This window comes from Caloenas nicobarica, chromosome 2 (genome assembly GCF_036013445.1).
Source record: "Caloenas nicobarica isolate bCalNic1 chromosome 2, bCalNic1.hap1, whole genome shotgun sequence".
NCBI lineage: Eukaryota > Metazoa > Chordata > Aves > Columbiformes > Columbidae > Caloenas > Caloenas nicobarica.
In genome coordinates, this window is record NC_088246.1 from 7,786,759 (window position 1) to 7,809,356 (window position 22,598).

Consider the following 22,598-nt stretch of genomic DNA (forward strand, 5'->3'; position numbering starts at 1 on the left):
AGGGCCCTGGGAGCAGTGTGGGGACTGATGCAGGCTGCTTGGCACCAGAATTTGCACAGCTGATGTTGGTTTCTCATCATTCAGCATCTACAAGCTGACCCCAGGGTACAACATTAAATAAATTCCTCATGTGGTTATGGACAAAGGCAGCAGTTTCAAAGCAGACTGGAGATCCCTTTTGGCCTCGTGTGCCTGCCCAGCTGCTCCCCAACAGTTCTTGGGCCATCTGCTGTCACCCAGTGTTCTCTGACCCCGCATGAGCTCTTTACATGATGCTGAGGCAATCCAGCAGCTGCTGCTTCACCCCTGTAGGATCATCCACGGATAAGGGGATGATTTACTGCCTGGTTCAACGATTGTGCTCAGAGAGCGGCTGGTCGCCTGCTCAGAGATCCACCTGTCACCTTCTGTCGTCTACATGCCTGGACAGGAGGAACACACGGGGGCTGCTTAGTTTTGAAAATGCTAGTGCAGAGCGGGGTCACAAGTGGTCCTTGTAGTGCCTCTGCATGGGCTAACGCTGTGTGATGTTGGGCAGGTGACAGAGCGCTGCAGCAGAGTTACAGGTGCTGCAAAAAAGGCAGCAAAGCAGCAGAAAGTGTTGCACGATGGAGCTCTGACATCTAGATGCTACAACTCTTCTGTAGCTGCACAAAGATACAAGGCACCTGCCTCAAAGCATTGGAATAAAGGTCTTTCTATCTCCTCTTTCAGGTCTGGATTTACAATGAAGATCACGAGCTGATTTTAAATAATCTCCTTTGCTTGGATGTTTCGGAAACTCGCTCATCCGATCCACCTCGTCTCATGAAATGCCACGGTTCCGGCGGCTCACAGCAGTGGACCTTTGGGGTAAGCGGAGTGCTTGACAATAGAGCATGTTGCTTGTAATTAATATCTCATGAAGTGAAAATACCACTAACTGGATATCAGGCTTGAGTGTAATTATGACCAAATCTCCAATGTCTCAAGCTGGTTGTGCAGAACCAGGCCCAGCCCACCGTCCGAGCAGCCTGTACAAACGTCACACAGCTTTGGTGGCTGCATTTCAGCCTCAAGGAGACTTTCCCCGAGCTCTGGGACATGCAGGTGTTTTTCTTTGCCACACAAGCAGGTTTCTGCAGCTCCATTTAGCCCTTTTTCTGCTTGTTACAGCCACCTCCAGCACTGTGGCTCACAGGGACATGCTAGACAGAACAAAATCCACCCCGCAGCTCTTTGTTGTGTTGTGTTTGTGGGACTGGCAGGCAGGAGCAGTCCCTGGAGTAATTTCTGTTTAGTGCTTGAAGAAGCACAGAGCTGAGGATTGAGAGAGGCGTTTTTTTGCACTTGCTTCTGCCTTATTATGGCATCTTGTTAGTTTAATCATTTAGAGCCTGAAGTGGCTGATTTCACAAAACTGAGAAAGTGTGCCCAGGTGGCCAAGAAGGCCACCAGCATCCCGGCTTGTACCAGCACTAGTGTGGCCAGCAGGACCAGGGCAGTGACCGTCCCCCTGTGCTGGGCACTGGGGAGGCCAAACCTCGAATCCTGGGGTCAGTTTTGGGCCCCTCACCACAAGAAAGCCCTTGAGGTGCTGGAGCGAGTTGAGAGAAGGGAACGGAGCTGGTGAGGGGCTGGAGCACAAGTGTGATGGGAGCGGCTGAGGGACCTGGGGGTTCAGCCTGGAGAACAGGAGCTGAGGGGAGACCTTCTGATCTCTGAACTGCCTGAAAGGAGCTTGCAGCGTGGAGGGGGTTGGTCTCTTCTCCCAAGGAACAAGCGATAGGAGAAGAGGAAATGGCCTCAAGTTGTGCCAGGGAAGGTTCCGTTTGGGTATTAGGAAAAATTTCTTCCCAGAAAGGGTTGTCAGGCATTGGAACAGGCTGCCCAGGGCAGTGGTGGAGTCACCATCCCTGGAGGGGTTTAAAAGACGTGTAGGTGAGGTTCTTAGGGACGTGATTTAGTGGTGGAATTGGCAGTGTTAGATTAACTGTTGGACTCGATCACCTTAAAGGTCTTTTCCAACCAAAATGATTCCATGATTTTGTGAAATTTGGCTCCTGGGTATGAACTCAGGGGCTGCCCCCTCACATTGCCCACACGTCAGCGAGTCTGTAGTACAAACATCGTAAGGAAGAGGAAGGCACTGCCAGACCTGCCTATTGCACTGCAGGCCAGCTCTGCATAAAGTCTTGGGTTCATGCCCTGCTGCTTGTTGGCAGCACGAGATCCTGAGCGCAGTCAAATGGAGGTTGTTGTGGTCCAGGGTAGTTTGGAGATGCAGAGGCAGGTACGGCCTGGGCGCAGGGCTGTGTGTGTCTGACACGCGTGCAGGTGTCTCGCAGCTCTGCCACGGCCTGTGCCAGCGGTGCCACAGCCACGGCTGCCAATGGCAGCGGGAGCAGGGAGCTGAAAAATTTTGCTGCTGGCAAGAGATTATTCGGGTTGTTCAGTTTGAGTTAGGAGACAAAGATTTCGCAAGACTGAGAGAGGACCATGAACCACGAAGATGCTGAAGGGAGTGGAGCATCTCCCGTGTGAGGAAAGGCTGAGGAGCTGGGGCTCTGGAGCTGGAGAAGAGGAGACTGAGGGGTGACCTCATTTATGTTTATAAATATGTAAAGGGTGAGTGTCAGGAGGATGGAGCCAGGCTCTTCTCAGTGACAAGCAATGATAGGACAAGGGGCAATGGGTGCAAACTGGAACACAGGAGGTTCCACTTAAATAGGAGAAGAAACTTCTTCACAGTGAGGGTGCCAGAGCCTGGACCAGGCTGCCCAGGAGGGTTGTGGAGTCTCCTTCTCTGCAGACATTCCAACCCGCTTGGACACCTTCCTGTGTAACCTCATCTGGGTGTTCCTGCTCCGGCCGAGGGATTGGGCTGGATGAGCTTTCGAGGTCCCTTCCAGTCCCTGACATTCTGTGACCCTTGAAATTTGACACGCGCAAGTGTGAGGTGATGCCCGTGGTGGAGAACCTGGGCCCCGTGTGTGGAACGCGGGCCTGGAGCTGGCCCTGGGCACCGGGCGGGAGGTGGGTCTGTGAGGGTCACACTGGTGCTCGTTGTCTATCAACCACAAAAGAAAGTGAATCAAATATTGGGATTGATTAGGAAAAGAGTAGGAATCAAAACAGAAAATGTCATCACACCCTTGTGGTTTGCATGTGCTGGTCACCTCCTCTCAGAGTGGCTAAATTAGGGCTGGAGAAGGTTCAGAGGTGGGTGGGAGGGCAAATCGAAGGTGTGGAGCACCTTTCACATGAGGAACGTGTGAGCAGGCTGGGACTCTTTAGATAAGCAGAGACTTGCAGGAGGAAGGGGAAATACGTTTGGTGTGTGAGTCACCGGTACAGAGAAAGGCCGACTGTGCACTGGGTTACAGTACAAGACCTGAGTGGGGGGACGTTCTGGAGGAGAGTTGTGTGTCTGTGCCTTGTCCTCCTGCGTCACTGGATCTCTTCTCAGCCCTGGCTGGGGTCTGGCCGTGCAGGAGAGCCCTGTCACACCGTGTGGCAGCTGCGGGCGGCGGCGTCACCGAGGCTTGGCCAGATAGAGAGCGGGGTTGTGCTGCCCGTATCCTCCTGGGCTCCCTCTTGCGGTGCTGGGGGGTGCTTTTGGTCATCCCTCCACCTCGTTGATAGACGACGGAATAAACAGAGTCCGAACTGGGTCTCTGTGGGGATGCCAGAGCCCTGATTCCAAGGTCTGAAGGTGGTTATGGGTTTGCTGTGCTCTGCTGTGGGTGTCAGGGAGGTGCTGAGAGGCCCTAACGCATCGTTTTCACCTTCGCTTGGACCATGGAGTAGAGCAGAAGCTGTAATAAATAACCCCCGCCTGTCTTTCTGTCTTGTCTTCTACAGAAAAACAACCGCCTGTACCAGGTCTCGGTGGGACAGTGCATGAAGGTGGCAGATCCACTGAGCCACAAAGGGTACGTGACCATGGCCATCTGCGATGGGTCCCTTCCGCAGCAGTGGCACTTCGAGAGCTGAGGTGGCGCGGACGCGGCTGAGAGGTGCTAAAGCGAGACCCGATTCCCCTCCAGCCGCCGTTTCCAGCCGTTCTGGAGGGCTCTGCTGCCCCAGCCCTCGCCGGGACTGTCCAGAGGGAACGAGAAGGTCCAGGGGGTCACTGTCCCTGCTCCGCTCCAGCAGCCCCACTGCAGGACAATGTGTGGAAGTGCAATTTATCAGCGGTTCCTTGGGTTCTCCTGGATTATTGAACTGGTTTTAAGTAAGAGAAATTATTAGAGCGACGTAATTTAAATTGTGGGATTTTAGCTCTGTGGATCCTTTAAATGACAATGACAGCAAGGAGTCCTCTTCAAGTATTTCATTGGCAGTATCTCATTGATTTATGTTTTAGTATGGTTTCACTGGCCAAATTATTTTACTTTTTCTGGAAAATATTTTTATTTCCTTTTATCTTCTGAAAATTGTCATTTGTAATATTTAAATTTAGTTCTTTTAATCCACAATTTTAGGACATTTCATGTAGCTTAAATTCTTAGCTGTCATTCGTCGCTTCATATTTAAAACAAAGTAACTATTACAAAGTCTATTTTGATGACTCATGACAGTAGCTGCATTAAAAATAAAGTATCCTCTTTTTTTTTAATTAATCTGTATGGCCTTGCTCTTTGTAGCCATCGGACCAGAAAGCACCAACTAAGTTAAGGATAATTTAGGTCTTGTTTTCACTTTCTTTTCTTCGCAGCCGGCTCTTTCTCCTCTCATTTTTTGGAATGTTTGACAGGTAATTTATTTTGGTTTTTTTCCCCCATGTCTCTCTTTCCCTTCCCAAGTTCATTTATTTCACTATTTACCTTTCTTTGACTTCCTGCCTCAGCCCTGGATGCTTTTTCAGTGCGTGGAAGCTGCTGCAGAAAGGAAAAGCTGCTTTTACCCTGTGTATTTTTTTCTCAGCCACGTTGGCCTTGTTCATCACAGCGCAGGGACCTGCGTTCACCGGGCCTGTGGTTCAGACGCTGGCACAGCACAAACTCTCTGGTGTGCAGTTATTGACATTTCGGGCAGTGCGAGGCAAATAATGAGAGTGTTGGAGTCATTACAGACCTGAGTCTTCCTGCAGAGAGAGCGTTCGCTTGTGACAGAAAGAAAGAAAGAAAGGAAGGAAAGAAAGGAAAGAAAGAAAGAAAGAAGAAAAATGAAGAAGAAAATGAGCAGGTAAGTGATCCTGTGCTGCCGTGCAGCTCCTCGCCTCCAGCACTCGTGAGCCGTGGGCAGAGAGGAACCAGGTGAGCTGGGCTTATTGTAAATCACAGCACCGGGCTAACGTGGAAATTCTTCCAGGTAAAGCATTACAATGGGAATAATTAAATTCGACACCACCACGAGTCTTCAAAACCAACCTCAGCCCCTTTCAGCAGCTGCACATCAGCTGGGGCTGGTGCCGTGTGCCCCGCAAGGGGCACCCCGAGGCTTGAAATCGGGGGAATGCTGGCGTGGGTTGAGTTAATTCTGGCCCTTGCAGGGGGAGGCCGGATGGGCTGCAGCTGCGTTTCTGCCTCCGATTAACTGCTGAGGGGTTTCTTCTCCCAAGGTGTCTCCACGCAGTGATGGAAAAAATCAAACACCAGCACTCCAAACTTCCCCCTTTTTATTTCTTCTTCCTCCAGCTTTATACACTGACCATGATGTGCTGTGGAATGTCCCCTCTGTCGCTGGCTCAGCTGTCCCAGCCATGTCCCCTCCCTGCTCCCCACACAGCCTGCCCAGGAGGAGCAGCAACTCTACCCCAGCCCAAACCAGAACACAGGATTCCCTTTTGTTTTGTGGTTTGTGGTTTTTTTTAGCATCTTTTGCAGTTTTTCTGGGGAAACACGACTGAGGGAATGGTGTCTGGTAGGTGCTCAAGACACTGCGGTGTAAAATTTGGGGTGCAGGTTGAGTTGAAGGGAGGAACGTGACTGCTGCTCCCCAACACCGAAACCCTGACAGCCCTAGAGAGCCAGCGCCCCCAATAAAAACAGGGAGATAGAACTTATAGATGTAAAATATTTTTATTTGTAAATGCTGATCTTCTAAATCTGTTTCCACAAATTCCAAAACCCATAACACTCTGTATACTTCAAAAAGGTTGTGTTTTTTTTTTTTTTTTTTTTTGTGGTGTTTTTGTTGTTTGGTCTTTTTTTTTTTTTTTTTCCTTTCTTTTTCTTCCCAACATTAGATACTATTATACAGAACAGAAAAAAACCTGTAGGACAAATACTGGTAGGATGTTGGAATATTGTACAAGAGAAGAAAAATATTCAAGAAACAATTTCATACAGCTATTTATCAAGAGAAAAATATATACAATTGATTTATTCTGTAAGATAAAAATACATCATGCCATATACATTACAAGTTCAGAACTGTATTACTGAATATACCAACAGTTTACAGTCCACTTTAATTGTGCACACAAAAAAAACTTCATTTTTTTTTTATATTTAGCCTGTGAAGTGTCAGTACCAGAATTTAAAGTACAAAATAAAAAGCTAACCTGGTTCAAAATGCTGATTAAATTTCTACAAGCAAACACAAAACAGTGTTTATTTTTTTAAAAGAAATGTAAACAAAAACAATCCATACAAACACATCTTTAAATTACATTTTCCAAACCCCTATTGCCAGAGTCCTGCAGCTGCAAGCACGACATCTAATTTTTTTCCTCGTTTTCCTTTTCCAAAGGCTACATCATACCAGAGTTACGCTCCACTACGTGATTCTACGCTGTTTACATGATTTAACATAGGCTGAACAGTCCCCTAATCTCGACTACTTTTGCTGAAGAGAAAAAAACCAGCGTCCAGCCTCTATTTTGGGTGGGTTTTTTTAGCAGTTATTCACAGTTATCACAAATTGTAAGCACAAAAAAACCTGACTTAAGAAATAGGGATGCAACAATATAATACAAATAAAATTAATCTAAATTACCCAAACATCTACAAAAGTCCGAGTTGTAATGTACATGCCCTTACCAGGCTTAAGGTTTACTTAAAAAAATTCTAAGAAGACCACAGTTGTGACTGCTTGAAACATAAAAAAAAAAAACCACCCTCTCTTTAAATTGAGATTTTGGTTACTCCGTAATTGTAATTGCATGTCTGTTAATACATGAGATCATATTGTAACATCCCTACTGACATTTTATAATAAGCACCCGAACTGCTGCAGAGTCTGGTAGCATTTGGTCAATAACTATTTTTATACTGTATTTTTTTCTTTTTTCTCAAAATATTTACACTTTTGTACAAAGTAACAGAGTTTGTTAGTTCTGCAGGTAACAGCAGCAGCTTGGCTTTCTTCTAACTTTCTTTTTAAAAATAGCTTCATTCACTTATTCAATAATAAATACAAAAAGGTTCTCTTATTTTACAGAAATCAAAAACTACAATAAACTGACTCATGGAATCAAGTATTTAAACGTATTTTAGTGCAAGTTATTTTTTCCCTTAGCTCTATCCCTAAGGAAGTCGTTTCAGTACATTCCTTGTTCAGTGGTGTCTACTTTTATTTAAAATTTTTCTTTAATTAGAGGGCCTGCCCCTTTATCAAATAAGGCTGTGGCCAGCACTTTGGACTTCTCCCTTTCGCTGGTGATTTCAGTCTTACATTCATGTGCCCCCCGCTGCCCCGCGGGTCGGCCAGCGGTTCTTTGCCCAAGTTCAACAGTTTCTCCTCAGTGAGCTCAAAAAACAAAAGTGCTGGACCATTCTGTAATTCAGTTTAACCTCCATGTCTCTGGAAAGTTTGCTTCAGATTTTGCCGGCTTGCTTCTGGTGCTTGTTTATTTTTTTTTCCTTTTTTTTGTTTTTTCTTTTTAAATGCTTGAGTAGAAATCTGTACTTCCAGAAGTGATTTTTCTTTTTTTTTTTTTTTCCCCCGCCCCCCCCCCTTTCAAAAAGGCAACAATTTTCCATCGACAAAATCAAAATGCGAATCACTTCTTCCTAGGGACAAGCGACCCTCAAAGACAGCAAGGAATGCATTCTAGTTCATCCACTTTCGGCAGTTTACAGCTCCACAGTGACATGGAATCTTGTGCTGGTCGTCTTCAAAATCAAACTTGTAGTCGTAGCAAAGCTGCAAGAAGAGGCGGGAGAAGAGTTACGGGACAACTGGAATTTACCGCAGGACATGCCCGTGGGTTAAATAGCGATGGTTAAGCTCTAGAGATTGAGCTGTTAAAGGGAAGAGGGGAAGGGAAAATGTCACTCTGCCCACCCGAGCACAAAGCAGTTGTGCTACCGCCCTTAGAGCTCACTAAGTATTTACAACGCGTTGCAAATTAACAGGTGGGTGAAACCGAAGGAGCCCGTCCTACCTCCTCCCCTTTCTGGATTCTCCTGCTGGAGCTGATGATGATTTTGTGTCCTCTCTCGAAAGTCACCACCTCGGCCACGCAGTTTGGTGCACACGAATGGTTGATGTACCTGTGAGGAGAGAGGGTGGAAAAGGAACTTCTTAAGAAAGCACATCCCTGGAGACAAATGTAACCAAACCTTAGGATGAGCTCAGCTTCAGGGGTGCACTGACTTCCCAGATACAGTTATATTACTCTGCACTTGTTCCTTTACCTAGAAAATGTCAAAAAAATCAAGCATTAAAAAACCCCTCCATTCTTTCTTCATAGCTGCCATGAAACATAATCAAAGATGAGCCAAGCTAATGAGAAAGGTGACATTATTCCACTGGAACAGTCCAGAGACCGAATGTAGCAGCTCAGAGAATAAAACCCACTGAGAAAAGCCCCAACTCGTGTCCCCCTCAGCCAGGCCAGGGACACGGGGACACCCCGGGACGTGTCAGGTCACTCCAGAGCCACCCACCTGGCAGGGCCTCCCGTCAGGGTGGCATCGATGACGTGGTCGTTGTCGATGCGGAACATGTACACGCCGCGGTTCTGAAAAACACAACCGGAACAGAGACTCTTGGAGATTTTACATAATTGTCGGTGATGAAAAGGCAGCAGCAGCGGGGGTTCCCTCCATGTGTCCTCCCGCGTTTGGGAGCAGACACGGCTCAGGGGACAGCGCCGGTCACACATAAACCTCTGGCGAATTCGTATTTCCGTAATAGGTTCTGTAGCGCCTCTCATCGAGGAGCTCGAGGTGCTTCACGAATATGTCCTCACTGGTACAATATGCTGAGTTCCACAATTTAAAGCATTTCTCATTAAAAATGGACGTTCTGACATCTCTGCCAGAGCTCTGCTTCTGTTTCTGGGACAGGGGACATGTGTGACCCACCTGGCCAGGGCGCTGAGACACGTATTAAACATCTAAACATTCTGATCCTTTGATGAGAAACACCACTGACTGTTCTGGTTCTTTTTGTAGCCTATTGCACTTACAGCACAGCAGCAAACAGAAATCAGAGGACCTGAATTCATCGAATAGAAGAACATTTGCTTTGTTGTACGGAAGGGGAAAGAAGCCGCAAACAAACACCCGTACCTGAGATTCATAAAGCTTCTCCTTCCTGTTCGCTACCTCATTCCGGATAATAGTTCCGATATACTCAATGACCATTGTGTGCTTTTCTATGTCTCTAGCAGCATACAAGCCCAGGCCCTACAAAAAAATACATTGTGATTTAGAATTCTGTAACAAATTTACATTTACACCGCATTCCTCACCGTGCCCCAAACCCGATACTGCAGAAAACCATAAAAAGTCAATGGCGCAGGAAGAACGAAGCAGCGCAGGGAAGTAACCGGTGCTGGAACACAGAGCTCAGCTTCACGTTCAGTTTTTAAGATGCAAGAAAATGTATCTGAAAGCTTTTCTCATACCTCTGACACCTGTATAAATTCACTGAACAATAAAGCGAGCCTTACTAGACCGGAGAAACCGAATAGGAACACAGTTAAGTCCAACTTAAAATCAACAACTGTGTTCATACACAGCAAGATACATTAAAAGCTTTTGCAAAACAGCCTGCGGAGCAAAACCACCAACTATATAAAGCAACGAGTTTATTATTTTTATGAGTACAAACAAGTACTGGACTCTTCACGCTGGTCTCGTACCGCTCTGCTCAACCTGGTCTGAGCACGTCTGTACACTGGTGTTTTTAGTAAGTTTTACAGAAATATGCTTAGAAAAAAAACTTCAAACTTGAAAGAAACTTTCTTCTAGATGACTGTAACAAATTATTTTTTAAAATATTTACAATAATTAGAAAGAAATCTTGAGGTAAATCTATGGAAGTGATTTGCCACATAAAAATTGCCGATTTTGGGATGAGGCTTGAAGGAATTTTGCCATAGCATTGGTTTCAAATATAAATTTTATACCAGTATGTATATATAAAACATATGCGAATATAAAATTTATATTAAATATACATAAATAAAAACCTAAGTAATAAATTTTAATGTACATCCCTCACATGAGAACTGACCTGAATACGAGAGCGAGCCAGGTACACGTTGGACTTCCACTCGGTTTTCATTTTGCGGTACTGAGAGGACTTGGAATGGACGAACTGTTTGCTGTACGGCGCGTTCAGCTCCCCCGTGACTGTGCTCTGAAAGGACTTCGATGTGCTGGTGCTGTTCAAGGTGTGAGGCCTGTAGGAATTGGGCATACACCGGGAAAGAATACAAAGGAAAACTGAAGATTTCTCCGAAAAGAGCCACAAAACCCATCCAAAATTCTTGGGGACGCACAGACACTGAAAGCCAGCTAGCGGAGACAACAAAGCGATTCCCTCGGTCCGGGCATGCACATCCACAGCCAAAGACGACAGGGTTTGTAAGCAGCAGACAAAAGCACAAATAACCCTAAGCAGCCTATAAACCCTGGGCTGTACTATGTGAAATTAAAACAAAATACCTTAACACAAACCTCTTGACATGGGTACTCATTTTAGGCTCGGCGCGGGCGCAGCCCGTGGGGTTGATGGCAAGAGGGAGTTCCATTAAGGGGTTTCGGCCGTAGCGGAAAGTGTAGTTCTCGCAGGCCTCAACCCCCGGCAGCTGCAAAAAAAACAGAGAAAAACAAAGAAATCCAAGTCATTACATGTTAATTGTGTCTAAGGAAATATTTACTTTTCCACGCTTCTTCCTGTTCCCGTTCTCACGTGTCGATCCGATGATCTGGGGTGATGCAGCGAGAAGGGGGCTGGTGAAGACTCACCGATTCTGCAATCCTGGCCACGGCAGAAACCGTCAAACCAAAGAGGTCTTCGCCCTTCAAATAGCTGGGAAACAGCTGGAGCATTTCGGATGCTTTTCTAACAGAAGCAACAGGCTCCAAGATCTTATCCCACACACCTACACAACCATACGGGAAAGAATTAGTGATCGCAAAAATACAGGTGTTAAAATGAATGTCTGAGGGTATCAGGAACCAGAAACCAACACTGGAAAAGCATTTTGTCCTTGGCTGTGTACACAAACAGACTGGCGTTCAAAAAGTGAGGTGGAAAATCATTCGGTGAGTTGCTATTTTTTCCTGAACAAATCCCAAACAAACACGACATTTCTACTGCACCCTTGATTCCGGGGAACGAACCTTTTGGTGTTTGCAGCACGGACATTTATAGTCCTCTGACTACAATAACACGGACAGAACCTCCTGAGAAAAACTGCACGAAGTAGAATTTTCTGAAAATAAACTACCTATTCTGTTTCCACTGATGGATCACAATCAGCTCGCAGCTGTACGGGGGCGATTCCCCCGGCAGTGCTTTGACGAGGCAGAGCAGGACCAAGCGCGTCCGCAGCATGAAAAGGTGAAGACCCAGAGCCTTACGGGCCCCATGGACATTCACCCGCCGTGGTCCCCAGGAGGTTCCACAAGGCCAAGTGCAAGGTCCTGCACCTGGGTCAGGGCAACCCCCAGTATTGACAGACCGGGGGATGAAGGGATTGAGAGCAGCCCTGCGGAGAACAACTTGGGGTGCTGGGGGATCAAAGACTGGACATGAGCTGGCAACATGCACTCGCAGCCCAGAAAGCCAATCGTATCTTGGGCTGCATCACAAGGAGCATGGGCAGCAGGTCAGGGAGGTGATTCTGCTCTGGTGAGACCCCCCTGCAGTGCTGGTCCAGCTCTGGGTCCTCAGCACAGGACACACATGGACCTGCTGGAGAGGGGCCAGAGGAGCCACAGGAATGACCCGAGGCTGGAACAGCTCTGCTGGGAGGACAGGCTGAGAGAGCTGGGGTGTTCAGCTGGAGAAGAGAAGCTCCGGGGAGACCTTATTGCGGCCTTTCAGTGCTTAAAAGGGGCCTGTAAGAAAGATGGGGACAGACTTTTTAGAAGGGCCCGTTGCAACAGGAGAAGGGGTAACAGTTTTAAAGTAAAGGAGGGGAGATTCAGGCTAAACATGAGGAAGAAATGTTTTACAGTGAGGGTGGCAAAACCCTGGCCCAGGTTGCCCAGAGAGGTGGTGGATGCCCCATCCCTGGAGACATCCCAGGCCAGGCTGGACGGGGCTCTGAGCAACCTGAGCTGGTGCAGATGTCCCTGCTCATGGCAGGGGTGGCACTGGGGGAGCTTTGGAGGTCCCTTCCACCCCAAACTATTCTATGATTCTATGGTTCCTCAGAGCTGCCCCATTTGTTTATGGTCTAATGTATCGTTCCTCACTCTGCCAGAGACAACGTTACCTGCTCCCAGAACAACGTGGTCAACTCAACTGTCTTTAGTGCCTATGATCAGCACAGCTGATCTGAAGATAATTGAGTGAAAGTATCATATGGAAACAAAGTCACTTTTCATTAATGGAAACCTATGCTGACATTCCTACTATTTTAATTCTTTTTCAATACTGAGGTCTCCCCTGTGAACCTGTAACAAGTCTTCTTATTTGCAGCTTATACAATTTCTTCAAGGGTTTCCTCAGTCTTCATAGCCTGATATTTAAAATGGTCCCTGGAAGCTCACTATAAACATGACATTAAAACAGTGTCTGCAACGTTTACCATACCACAAGCATCAGTAGCAAGAAAACAAACAGCAAACCCACAGAAGTTGTGATCTTAGCTCACAAAATTTACCTTTGGGTGTTGTGTCAGTCAGGACCAGATCGTCATGGCCTTGCTCCACAACCTTGATGACAAACAAGGGCAGCCCGTCCTTCTCCTCGATGGAACAGAGATAGCGGCAGCGTCGGTTTGCGTACCTCATGCTCCAGTAGAGCCGGCTGGCCTCGTAGCCCACGGGGAAGAGCGCTTTGGAGGAGTGGAACGCCTGCATCTGCTGCGGCAGCAGCTGCCCCACGGCGTGGAAAATCAGGCTCCCCACACGGAAAGTGTGGTCCCGTTCCCCTCGCTGCACGATGCTGGCGATCTGCCGCACCTCGTCACGCTGGACGTAGACCCTCCTGAAGACCGCGAAGTAACTAAGTTCTTGCTCATGACTTCCCTTTGGTTTGTGCATGGGGCAAAGCATGGTCTTGTCTTTAAAAAACATGCATTGTGCTTTAATGGCACAGGTAAAGTGATAAATATTGGTGCACCTTAACCTGTGACAACCGCTGGTGGCGCCCATTTTGTGACAAAACATGCATTTCATTTGCAAGCCTCTTCGCAGTGCTAGTTCCACGTTTATTAAGGCACCAGCTTGTGTCTCGTAGACTTCTGTAGACCAAAGGGCACAGTTCAAATGGACCCAAAGGTCTAAATCCAGGTTAAGAAGCCTCGCTGGTCCATCAGTTAATCCATCACCTTCCTCGTGACAGAAGCAACATTTCCTGTAGTCTTTAGGCACAGGCTCGGGTTTAAGGGTTGTGCCGAGTTTTTTAAGAAATTCATCTATTTCTTCTTCACCAGGAGGTTTGAATGATCCTTTAGGAATCACGATCTGAATGCTCCACTTTTTCCATTTCATGCCTTTCCACTTCTTGCTCGGAGGCCGACAGTCGTCGAGACTGCTGTGTATTGCTTTTAACCTCGGTTTTAGTTTCACCGTTACCTTAAGCTCATCCGGCTTCGCCTCCACCTTGGCCGCTTCGAAGGCGGGAGGGAACATGATGGGGGGTGAGGATGGTGGAGAAACCTTCTCCTGCAGCTGAGGCAGACAGTGGACGTCCAAAGTGGAGATGTTGTTGCTGTACTGGTGGAACGCTTTGGGCGGCCTCTCCTTCATCGGCGACTGCGGCAAAGACGGAACCGATTCCTGCTGAATCAATAGAAAAGTTCTAAGAAAAAAAATCCCGAACGTGGAGCCCTTGAACAGAGAAGAGGAAGCACCAACGATCCCTTGTTCACCTCTTGAATGAAAAATCTGCTCGCTTGCGCCGGACGAGCTTGCTCACAGATGTAGTTCTTAGGTATTTCTAGAAAGTTTTGCTACAACATGAAATAACCTTAAAATATGGGTCATAGAATTAATTTAAAGACTAAGAATCTTGTTATTTGGTAGAAGGGAAAGATTTGGAATTTATGCCACATATTCTTCCCTGAAACAAGTGAGGAAGAAATTCCTGCTGGGCTTCAGATTAGATAAGGCTTAAGGAATTAACTATTCAGTCCTAATGAACAAGAACTATACCTGCAGAGATTTGTTAAAAAACAAGAAAACAAGAACAAATGCAGTTTAGATTAAAAAGTGCTTAATGTGGTTTCTATGAGTCATCTTGAAAAAGTAAATGAAAGGATCAAGAGGCTGAACGTGACATTTAATTAACTTAATTAGGTACACGCTGATGCACTTGTGCAGAAATGCTATCCTGTTTAGATACTAGTGAAAATGAGCTACGTGGGACACTAAAATAATGTGGATGTGCACACATCTATCTTCTCCTCCAGGTCTGGTTTTTTAAATTTCTTTTGAAAAAATAAGTAGGATGCTTTGAAGGCAGGCTGCAAATTCTACAGTTAATACAGGACCACGAGAAAGCATTGGTTAGGTAATACCTGCAGCACATGGCCTGTTCTGTCCAGTGGTTTAGGGGAAAAAGAAAAACCTCGTTTTTCCTCATCACAGTCAGTTCACAGGCTCTTTACTAGTGTTTTGGTAATTACTACTTTCAAAAGGCAGCTTTACCCAAATTAAGTAAGGGAATCGGACTGTGTTTGTCCAGTTACACTGAACAAATAGAACTCTTTTTGCAAACTCGCCGTTCAGTTGTTATATGCACAGTTGCAATTTTTGTTTTTACTGTGTAAGCCAAATCAAAATGCAGAATATAGCCCTTAAAGACGGGTGTATGGTTTTGTACAATGCCCAGAGAACCTGATGAACTATGTTTTTGAGAGTGCACCTTCAAGCCTGCGAGGACAGCAGAAGGTGGCAGCTGTTCTGCCACGCATCTGCCAGGCGGAAAGTTCTGCAAATATGAATTTTACTTCATGCTGCTGGTTCAGAATCTCAACGCCTGAATATAGAGCAATGCATTTATGACCCTCTAAAATGAAGTGCAATCTTCCCCCTCGCTCCCTTTCTGTTCTTCAAAAAATAGCTGCAATAATTCTACCCACTAGGGTCTACCAGCATTTGGTACTTACTTTGTTTTCCGAGTTTTTTGCTTGCACAGCTGCTGAATAAAGAACAAAGCAGTTGTTGCTACAGAATACAATGTCCTTCATTTTATCAGAGCCTTCTTGGGAATCCTGGGAATCAAACAGGGAAGACTATCAGAAGTGCATTTTAATCCCATCCTTCACATAATAAGTGTAATGAAACAAGTCTTCCAATCTGGCTAGAAACTCTTTTACTTGTAGAACATTTGTGAAATAATGAACGATATTGTGATATAAACACTTGATTTTTTGACGGATCTAACGCTACCACCACCTACAACCTTGTTCTTCAGCGTTTCTTGCCTTTAACAGAAGTTTAACAATCAAATTGAAGCATTCTATACCATGCACGCATCTGTTCCATAGCCACAATTGCAAAGTAAAATCCATTTTCTTTTATCTTTAGACAGCAAAAGAACATCTCGTTTCAGCCTAATCAAAGACAGATCACATTGTTTTATCTACCGATCCATCTGCAAAACATCACTGGGAATTCAGTGCTTTGCTGACTAGATAGAGCCATTATTTTTGTATATAAATTTTGACTATAAACCTTGGTTGCCTAAGTATCTCGATCTCATTGAAAGAGCAATGGTACTTTTTGAATGAATGACAGTTCCCCATGAAAATACATGAGACCGCACTCTGATTCCTGCTCAGAAAAAGTACACTTATTTTTGCTTTTACAATATTTCCTGACACAGCAATATGTGGCTGCCTTACCAATAAGCTCTTTGTGAATAAAGGTCCCTGAAGTGGTCATGGAAACAGGTTAGGAGCAGAATTTAGGAAGCTGCCACGTATGGGACCTGTTTTATGAGATTTACTGAAATTCATTTTACATAAGTAGCAACTTTGACATTTCTTATTTGTACAACAAATGTGCCCGAATGTCCCACCCTGAATTAGTCCACACACAGAAGGGAGAGCACAGAGGTATCGGTCTTTGTCGCCTTCGTTTGCTCGTTCAGCATCACAGGCAAGAAACGCCACGTCCCCGGCCGTACCTGTTTCAGGAAAGGAAGGTCCTTCAAGGACTTTCGCACCCCGCTGCCGAGAACCACCACTTTGCAATGGGAGCACCACCGAGGTCTCAAAGCTGAGCCTTCTGCAATATTCTGACCGTGATCCTTGTAGCCAGCTATACCTAGAAAATCCGTAAGTCTGTTAGAAGCTGCATCAGATTAAACCCAGTTTCTGAGATGTCACGGTGTTCTTCAGTGGTCTAGAGGAGCAGCATCCTCCTGGGTAGGGCGTGGAAGGCAAGCTTTAAACTAATGGGGAAATTATTTAAACTAGACCAAAACCAACTGTGTGAACGAGGCAAAAATATATTTTTGCTTAAGAAATTAATAACTAAACCAACATAGGAATATATGCTTAAACAACTAGTCAACTTTTCCAGCACAGGAACTATCTTTCTGAATGAGGGATTTAAAATCAGACTGGATTAAAAAAACCCCTAATAATGTTGGGAACCACTGGAAGAAATACCTCCCTGACAGTGACGTAGATAACATAATGGAAATCTGAGGTGGATCAGACCTATTAAGTCATGGTTAACATCACGAGCAGGTCCACATGTACTGATCATGTAAGTATTATTTAAAACAAGAATCCATTATTAAATTCTAGAGCGTGAATTTATAAGGCTCAAATGCACCGACACAGACTCAAGTTAAAATTTTGGTACTGAAAACTGAAAAGAGCTGGTGCCTACTCATAGAACCATAAGATCATTTCGGTTGGAAGAGACCCTCAGGATCATGGAGTCCAACACTCACCGTTGCTGGTCGCAGGGAACGGCACATTCGGCTGCTTGAGCCCGTAGGAGCCGATGCGGGCAGGTCCCCCGGGTGCTGCCGCGGGGCCCTGGAGCAGCAGGCGCTGCCTGTACTCCAGAGACGGGGTCACCCTGTGACTGCCGGCGCTGCCCACGGAGGACGGGATGTCCGGAGCGTTACTGACCTCGTAACTGTTGGGAATTCTGACGTGGAGCAGGTTGGAGAACGCCGCCACAACGCCACTAATGTTCTAAGAACAATAATAAAAACAGAACTGGGTTATCGTCAGACAGGCAGTTAAGACAGCAGTAACGTAAATCATCAGATTGCGACAGCTGCTGTATGATACCATGCTATAAGCCCTTCAGATTCACTATATATAAAATACATTAAATGCTGTTGTACTGTGGATATGCAATACAAACTTATTTATTTTACCTCAGCAGCTGTGGGATGTAAAGTAATTGCTACAGATATAAGGCCAGATTTAGGACCATTCTGGGATGGTCCAAGCTGAGAGGCAAAGAAGCCAGAACCAGGTAACGCTCCCGAACCGGGTTCTGATTTTATGTAATCCCTTTTGGCTTCTGAACCTGAAAATTAAACAAAATACACCAGGTTAATCCTACACACATGTGAATGCAAAAAAAGCCCAGCCTAGTTCTGTTTGCTCTGCTGCAGTCTCACCTTTTCCAGTACTGCTGGGTAGGATGGGAATGATGGGAGACGGGACAGGTTCTGGGTTCTCCTCCTTCACCACCGACAGGTCTGGATACCTACTGATTTCCATTCCCACCACGCTTTCAGGAGAGGAAGAAGGAACAAAGCTGTCAGGAGTGTCCCTCTCCTCACAGTGATCTTGAACCCTGGAACAAAACCCAAAATAGACGTTTTGGCAATGTTCTAAAAATCGTGAAGAAGCCAAAGTTATAAATCATGACGGGGAGCTACAATGAACATGCTTCTCGTGACTAGTCACGGAACCCAATGATGTGGTAGGTCATTACTTCTGGGTATCTCACGCTCCATTGCACGTGGTGGTTTCTTGGGAAAGACACATAAAGAGAAGCATTCTTAACCATTTAACAGAACGTAGAGTCCAGCAGTGGCAGAGTCACCCATTTGACTATGCTGCTCTCTACACGTGGTTAACCAGGACAAATTACCCCATTACCTTCTCTGCACTGTGGCAGTTTGTCTGCTCCCACCTTCACAGCCTCATCTCTACTAAAACATCACAGAATCTGCCCCAAATATGGGTTTGAAGATGTCAGGGAAAACCCACCTTAACTCCTCCTGGTTGTTGTGAGGTGGTGTTGGAAGCGAAGCAGGAACATCCACAGTTTTAGGGCCCTGAGCCATTGCTCTTGCTAATAAATCATCTTGCGGTCTGAAAGGCAACTGGAACTGCTTTGGTCCCAGAGCTTTGGTAACTAAAACCAGAAACAGCACAATGAGACATCTGCACAGCTCTTTCATTGATATATATTCTGTGTATCAGGGTATCGGTGGCTCCCTGATACACTCCAGGCGTTACAGCAGACGGTAACACCACTCTCATCCACTTGGAGTTCAAACATTTTTGACCGTTTGTGATTAAAATCCACATTTACAAAGAACTGCAAATTTTGAGCAAAAAGGGCTTGAAAGGCTTCTGAGTGTGCCTTCTGCCAGTATGAGAGGATTGTTGTTTTACTTAAAAAAATCAAAAACTTTGTTACAAAAATGGAAAATGGGCAAGAAAAGAGGACTTTAATCACTGAACAGTCCTTATGAAGAGGCAGTGTGAAGTTTTATTTAATAGAAAGCAATTTTAATTGACCAAATTACAAGTATCAAAAAACCCATACTGACTACATACAGAGCCTGCTGAGGGTACATTTTGGGTAGACTGCTTTTGAGCTCACTCAACCAACTGGTCAGTCATTTTACTGGACAGAAAAAACTGACTTTAAGGTTTTCTTTTTCATTTCTTAAGGGTGCTTCTAGCTCTCAAGATGCTTTCAAAAGGGCACGGGGCAAGGGCTATCATTTGACATTTCTCTTCAGTGACCAACGACAGTAGCCGAGGGAATGGCAGGAAGATGTGCCAGGGGAGGGTTAGGTTGGACATCAGGAAAAGGTTCTTCACCCAGAGGGTGCTGGACACTGGAACAGGCTCCCCAGGGAGGTGTCACGGCCCCAAGCCTGACAGTGTTTGAGACTGGACAACGTCCTCAGACACACGGTGTGAACTGTGGGGTTGTCCTGTGCAGGGACAGGAGTTGGACTCGATGATCCTTGTGGGTCCCTTCCAACTCGGGACATTCTATGACATTATACTGGTGTAAAATAAAGCTGGATATTAACGATTACAACCTTAAAGAGTCTGGCATCCCAGTTATCTATTTCGTAATTTGCTACAAGCATGACTCATTTATTACAGAAACAACACATATTAGACTTACCGTCGTGACCTCCCAACATCCCAGCCTTGCCAGCCAGCTCCTCGGTGGTTGCGAAGCCATTTACCAACTTCTGGCACGGCACTGGGGGCGGTGTGGGAGGAAGAGAAGCTGGGGGTGTCGGGGGATTGCTCAGGTTGTTCTGCTGCACGAGAGTAAAGAACTGTAAATCAGCTGTGGAACACAAGGTGAAAACTCGCCTTCTAATACTAGATAATATAACCCACTCAAATACTTTTACACCTAGAGGCAGCACTGATAAGCAGTGATAATTAATTGTCAAATATATGACCAAATACATAAAAGTATCTACTATAAAATAAAAAACACTTTCCTTTCTTCCTTTCCTTTCCCTTTCCTTTCTCCTTCCCTTCCCTTCCATTTCTTGTACCAGTGGTATTAACAGAGAAATAGTTTACACAAGTATGTATTACTAAAAGAAGATATATCTAAATTATTTACAGAAAAGCACAGAGAATATTTTTAGGAATAGTTTGCGAGCCCCAACAAGTTCCTACAGTTTAAGCAAAGGCCTGAACTTAAGATTGAGATCGCTATTCCGCACTGACTCTCCATCACCATAAACAAGTCAGCTTGCCCGATTTTCACTAAAAGAGAAGCTAATTCACATTTAGCTCAGGACGAGCTTTCACTGAAGCAGTTACCATGGAGAAGCAGATACTCTGCAAGTTCACACTCCAGGCTACTTCTCACTAGCTTACTTAACTGCTCATATTTTAAATGAAAATTAAAGGAGAACTTCAGTATCTGTTCTTGTTGCAGTCGTGCCTACGAAACTAATACTTATTATTCACTTTTGACCACAGCAGCTATTTCTGCTAGAACACATTCTCAGCTTACATGCCGTGTAAGGCTGGAGTAAACACCACTGGTTTTAAATAAGTTACTAAAGTTTTTATACAGGCTGTTCCAAAAAGATGGACCTAATTTCAAAGCAGAGTGATTTCAAATTGGGTCCATCTTTCTGAAATGCCCTGTGTTAGGGCAGACAAGCAGCAGATTTGATTCTGTTTGCTATCTTGCTGCTCTCCCAGTATTGCAGCTTTCATCTCAGAGACTGAGTTTTAAATTCTGTGGGTTATTAGCTCATCAACAGTCTATTTTGTTCAGAGTTCTCAGGTTCTTAGCTAGGGCCTAGTGGACAAACGAGGAAAGTCTATTTCCCATTTAAATCACATTAAGAAAAGCTTTCATGCTTTCAGTGACTCTGTGAACTACTGAAAATCCAGCCTTTTCTGCTCCATAAAACTGTAATTACAATTTTCACCATTTAGCGCCCATTTGTAAAAGCAATACTTGTAGTTTTTAATTAGTTTACAACACAGTTCCCAGAACTGATTTCCGCTTTCAGAGTAAAACAATGGTGACTCTTTCACCACTGCACCATCTAGCTAGTCTAGCAACAGAAAACTATTTTCTTCTGCTTTTATAAGAGGCAGGAACGCTACCCAACTAGTAGTAATAAATGTCATGAACCTTTTTTCCCCACAGAGAGCACACAATGGAAATCCAGAGTAAAGCCACACCTTGTAAATGAGCTGGGAGTAGTAATCCGAAGCCCCATCAAGAGTAGCACTGCCAAAACTTCCTACAAGCCGATTTCCACCACTGAGCTGGCCACTGCCATAGGGGAGAAAGTGTGCAAAGCTCACTCCAATTATTGGCTCCATCAAAGGCAGAAGGGAAAGCTGCTGTATTAAAAGAAAAAAAAAAAGTTAGAAATTAATATAACTATGACATAGAAGCACTGAAAATCTCCATACATCAGTAGAGCTGCCAGGAACCACACAGCTCTGAGACTGCCCAGCACCATGTCAGCAGATCTTCCACGTGGAAATAAACCCAAAACTTTGAATTTCCTGGTTGTGTTAAAGTTTGCATTTTGTCCACCCGGTACTCAAAAATTCAGCTTAATGACCAACTTCATCTCCATCACGAGCAGCCCACTCTTCCAAGTGTTCTCATGCAGCACCTGCGTTAAAACCTACCTGTTTTAACTGGATGAAGGTATCAGCGTTAGGGTAAATAGCTTGCTTTTCCTCTTCCTCTTTTTTTCTTTTCTTGGACCGAGGAGCTGCTTTCTCTCCCGTCCTCTGAGCACGCTTATTTCTCTGTTTCTTGGTTTCAGGTCCTACATCTGTTCTCTGCAGCTGGCTGTTACTGCACCCAAATGCACCTTGCATCTGGTTTCCTGCAGTTTGCTGGTCAAAGAATGGGAAGTGAAGCAGAATTTTTGACATTTTAATACACAGTTCATTCAAATTTACTGCACAATAAACTAAAAGAACACGCACAGTATAATAAATCTCATTGATAACCAACCCTATTTTACAGTTTGCTTCCTTTGCTGTCTCACTGGCAGCTGTAACTGCTGCACTGTCCCCACACACAGAATTATGATTTATCGTTAACACCAGTGACATCTGAAAACGTCATTAAAAACTCACAGACCAGAAATATTTTCTTTTGAATACTCGCCAAAATAAAGTTACATGTGCATGCAACCTTAGAGATTTTCATGTGGCTATAATGAAAGGCAGACATGGGTACGGATAAAAGATGTGTAAGTTAATATAATACAAATGTATTTTGAGGTCAGAAACAAAAACAGTATAGTGAAACAATTCTGGATTGTAACATTTGACTAAATATGTACAGTATGAATTTGCAAAACCATATAGGTGTGTAAAAGCAATCAGAATGGGACTTGGTAATGCAACAGATAGTGGTGAGCCAAAAGAAAGTTCCATCTCTTTTTATCGATTATTATTTTAAACAGCTCTACATGACCCCCACAAGTGCTCTCACATACTCCTGTCATACGTCTTTTAACTGTGGATCTTTAACACCTATGTTACCTGCTGCTCACAATTACCTTTACTT

At 45.0% G+C, this 22,598-nt stretch overlaps 2 protein-coding genes across 17 annotated transcripts in view; one reads left to right on the plus strand and one right to left on the minus strand.

The window, feature by feature from the left end:
* The window catches only part of GALNT11 (polypeptide N-acetylgalactosaminyltransferase 11), a 52,220-nt gene extending 47,620 nt beyond the window's left edge, over positions 1–4,600 (plus strand). For 4 of the 5 annotated variants that reach the window (XM_065627736.1, XM_065627740.1, XM_065627737.1 and 1 more), the window contains exons 11-13: positions 715–852; positions 3,844–3,914; positions 4,029–4,600. In XM_065627736.1, coding sequence (XP_065483808.1) covers positions 715–852; positions 3,844–3,914; positions 4,029–4,233 — 414 coding nt within the window. In that variant the 3' untranslated portion in view covers positions 4,234–4,600. Of the gene's footprint in view, positions 1–714; positions 853–3,843 lie in introns of all 5 variants that reach the window. The other variant, XM_065627741.1, reaches the window with a different exon arrangement.
* A 1,420-nt stretch (positions 4,601–6,020) lies between these two features.
* Positions 6,021–22,598, minus strand: part of KMT2C (lysine methyltransferase 2C) — a 199,161-nt gene continuing 182,583 nt past the window's right edge. For 7 of the 12 annotated variants that reach the window (XM_065627531.1, XM_065627534.1, XM_065627539.1 and 4 more), the window contains 17 exons: positions 21,704–21,916; positions 21,242–21,406; positions 19,698–19,839; positions 18,536–18,683; positions 17,938–18,116; positions 17,689–17,843; positions 17,251–17,500; positions 16,474–16,613; positions 15,452–15,556; positions 13,001–14,123; positions 11,133–11,269; positions 10,830–10,972; positions 10,396–10,564; positions 9,447–9,563; positions 8,820–8,893; positions 8,315–8,423; positions 6,021–8,073 (listed from right to left, as the gene is read on the minus strand). In XM_065627531.1, the coding sequence (XP_065483603.1) occupies positions 7,981–8,073; positions 8,315–8,423; positions 8,820–8,893; positions 9,447–9,563; positions 10,396–10,564; positions 10,830–10,972; positions 11,133–11,269; positions 13,001–14,123; positions 15,452–15,556; positions 16,474–16,613; positions 17,251–17,500; positions 17,689–17,843; positions 17,938–18,116; positions 18,536–18,683; positions 19,698–19,839; positions 21,242–21,406; positions 21,704–21,916 (3,462 nt within the window). In that variant the 3' untranslated portion in view covers positions 6,021–7,980. The remainder of the gene's footprint in view (positions 8,074–8,314; positions 8,424–8,819; positions 8,894–9,446; positions 9,564–10,395; positions 10,565–10,829; positions 10,973–11,132; positions 11,270–13,000; positions 14,124–15,451; positions 15,557–16,473; positions 16,614–17,250; positions 17,501–17,688; positions 17,844–17,937; positions 18,117–18,535; positions 18,684–19,697; positions 19,840–21,241; positions 21,407–21,703; positions 21,917–22,598) is intronic. The other 5 variants (XM_065627535.1, XM_065627543.1, XM_065627532.1 and 2 more) reach the window with 3 other exon arrangements.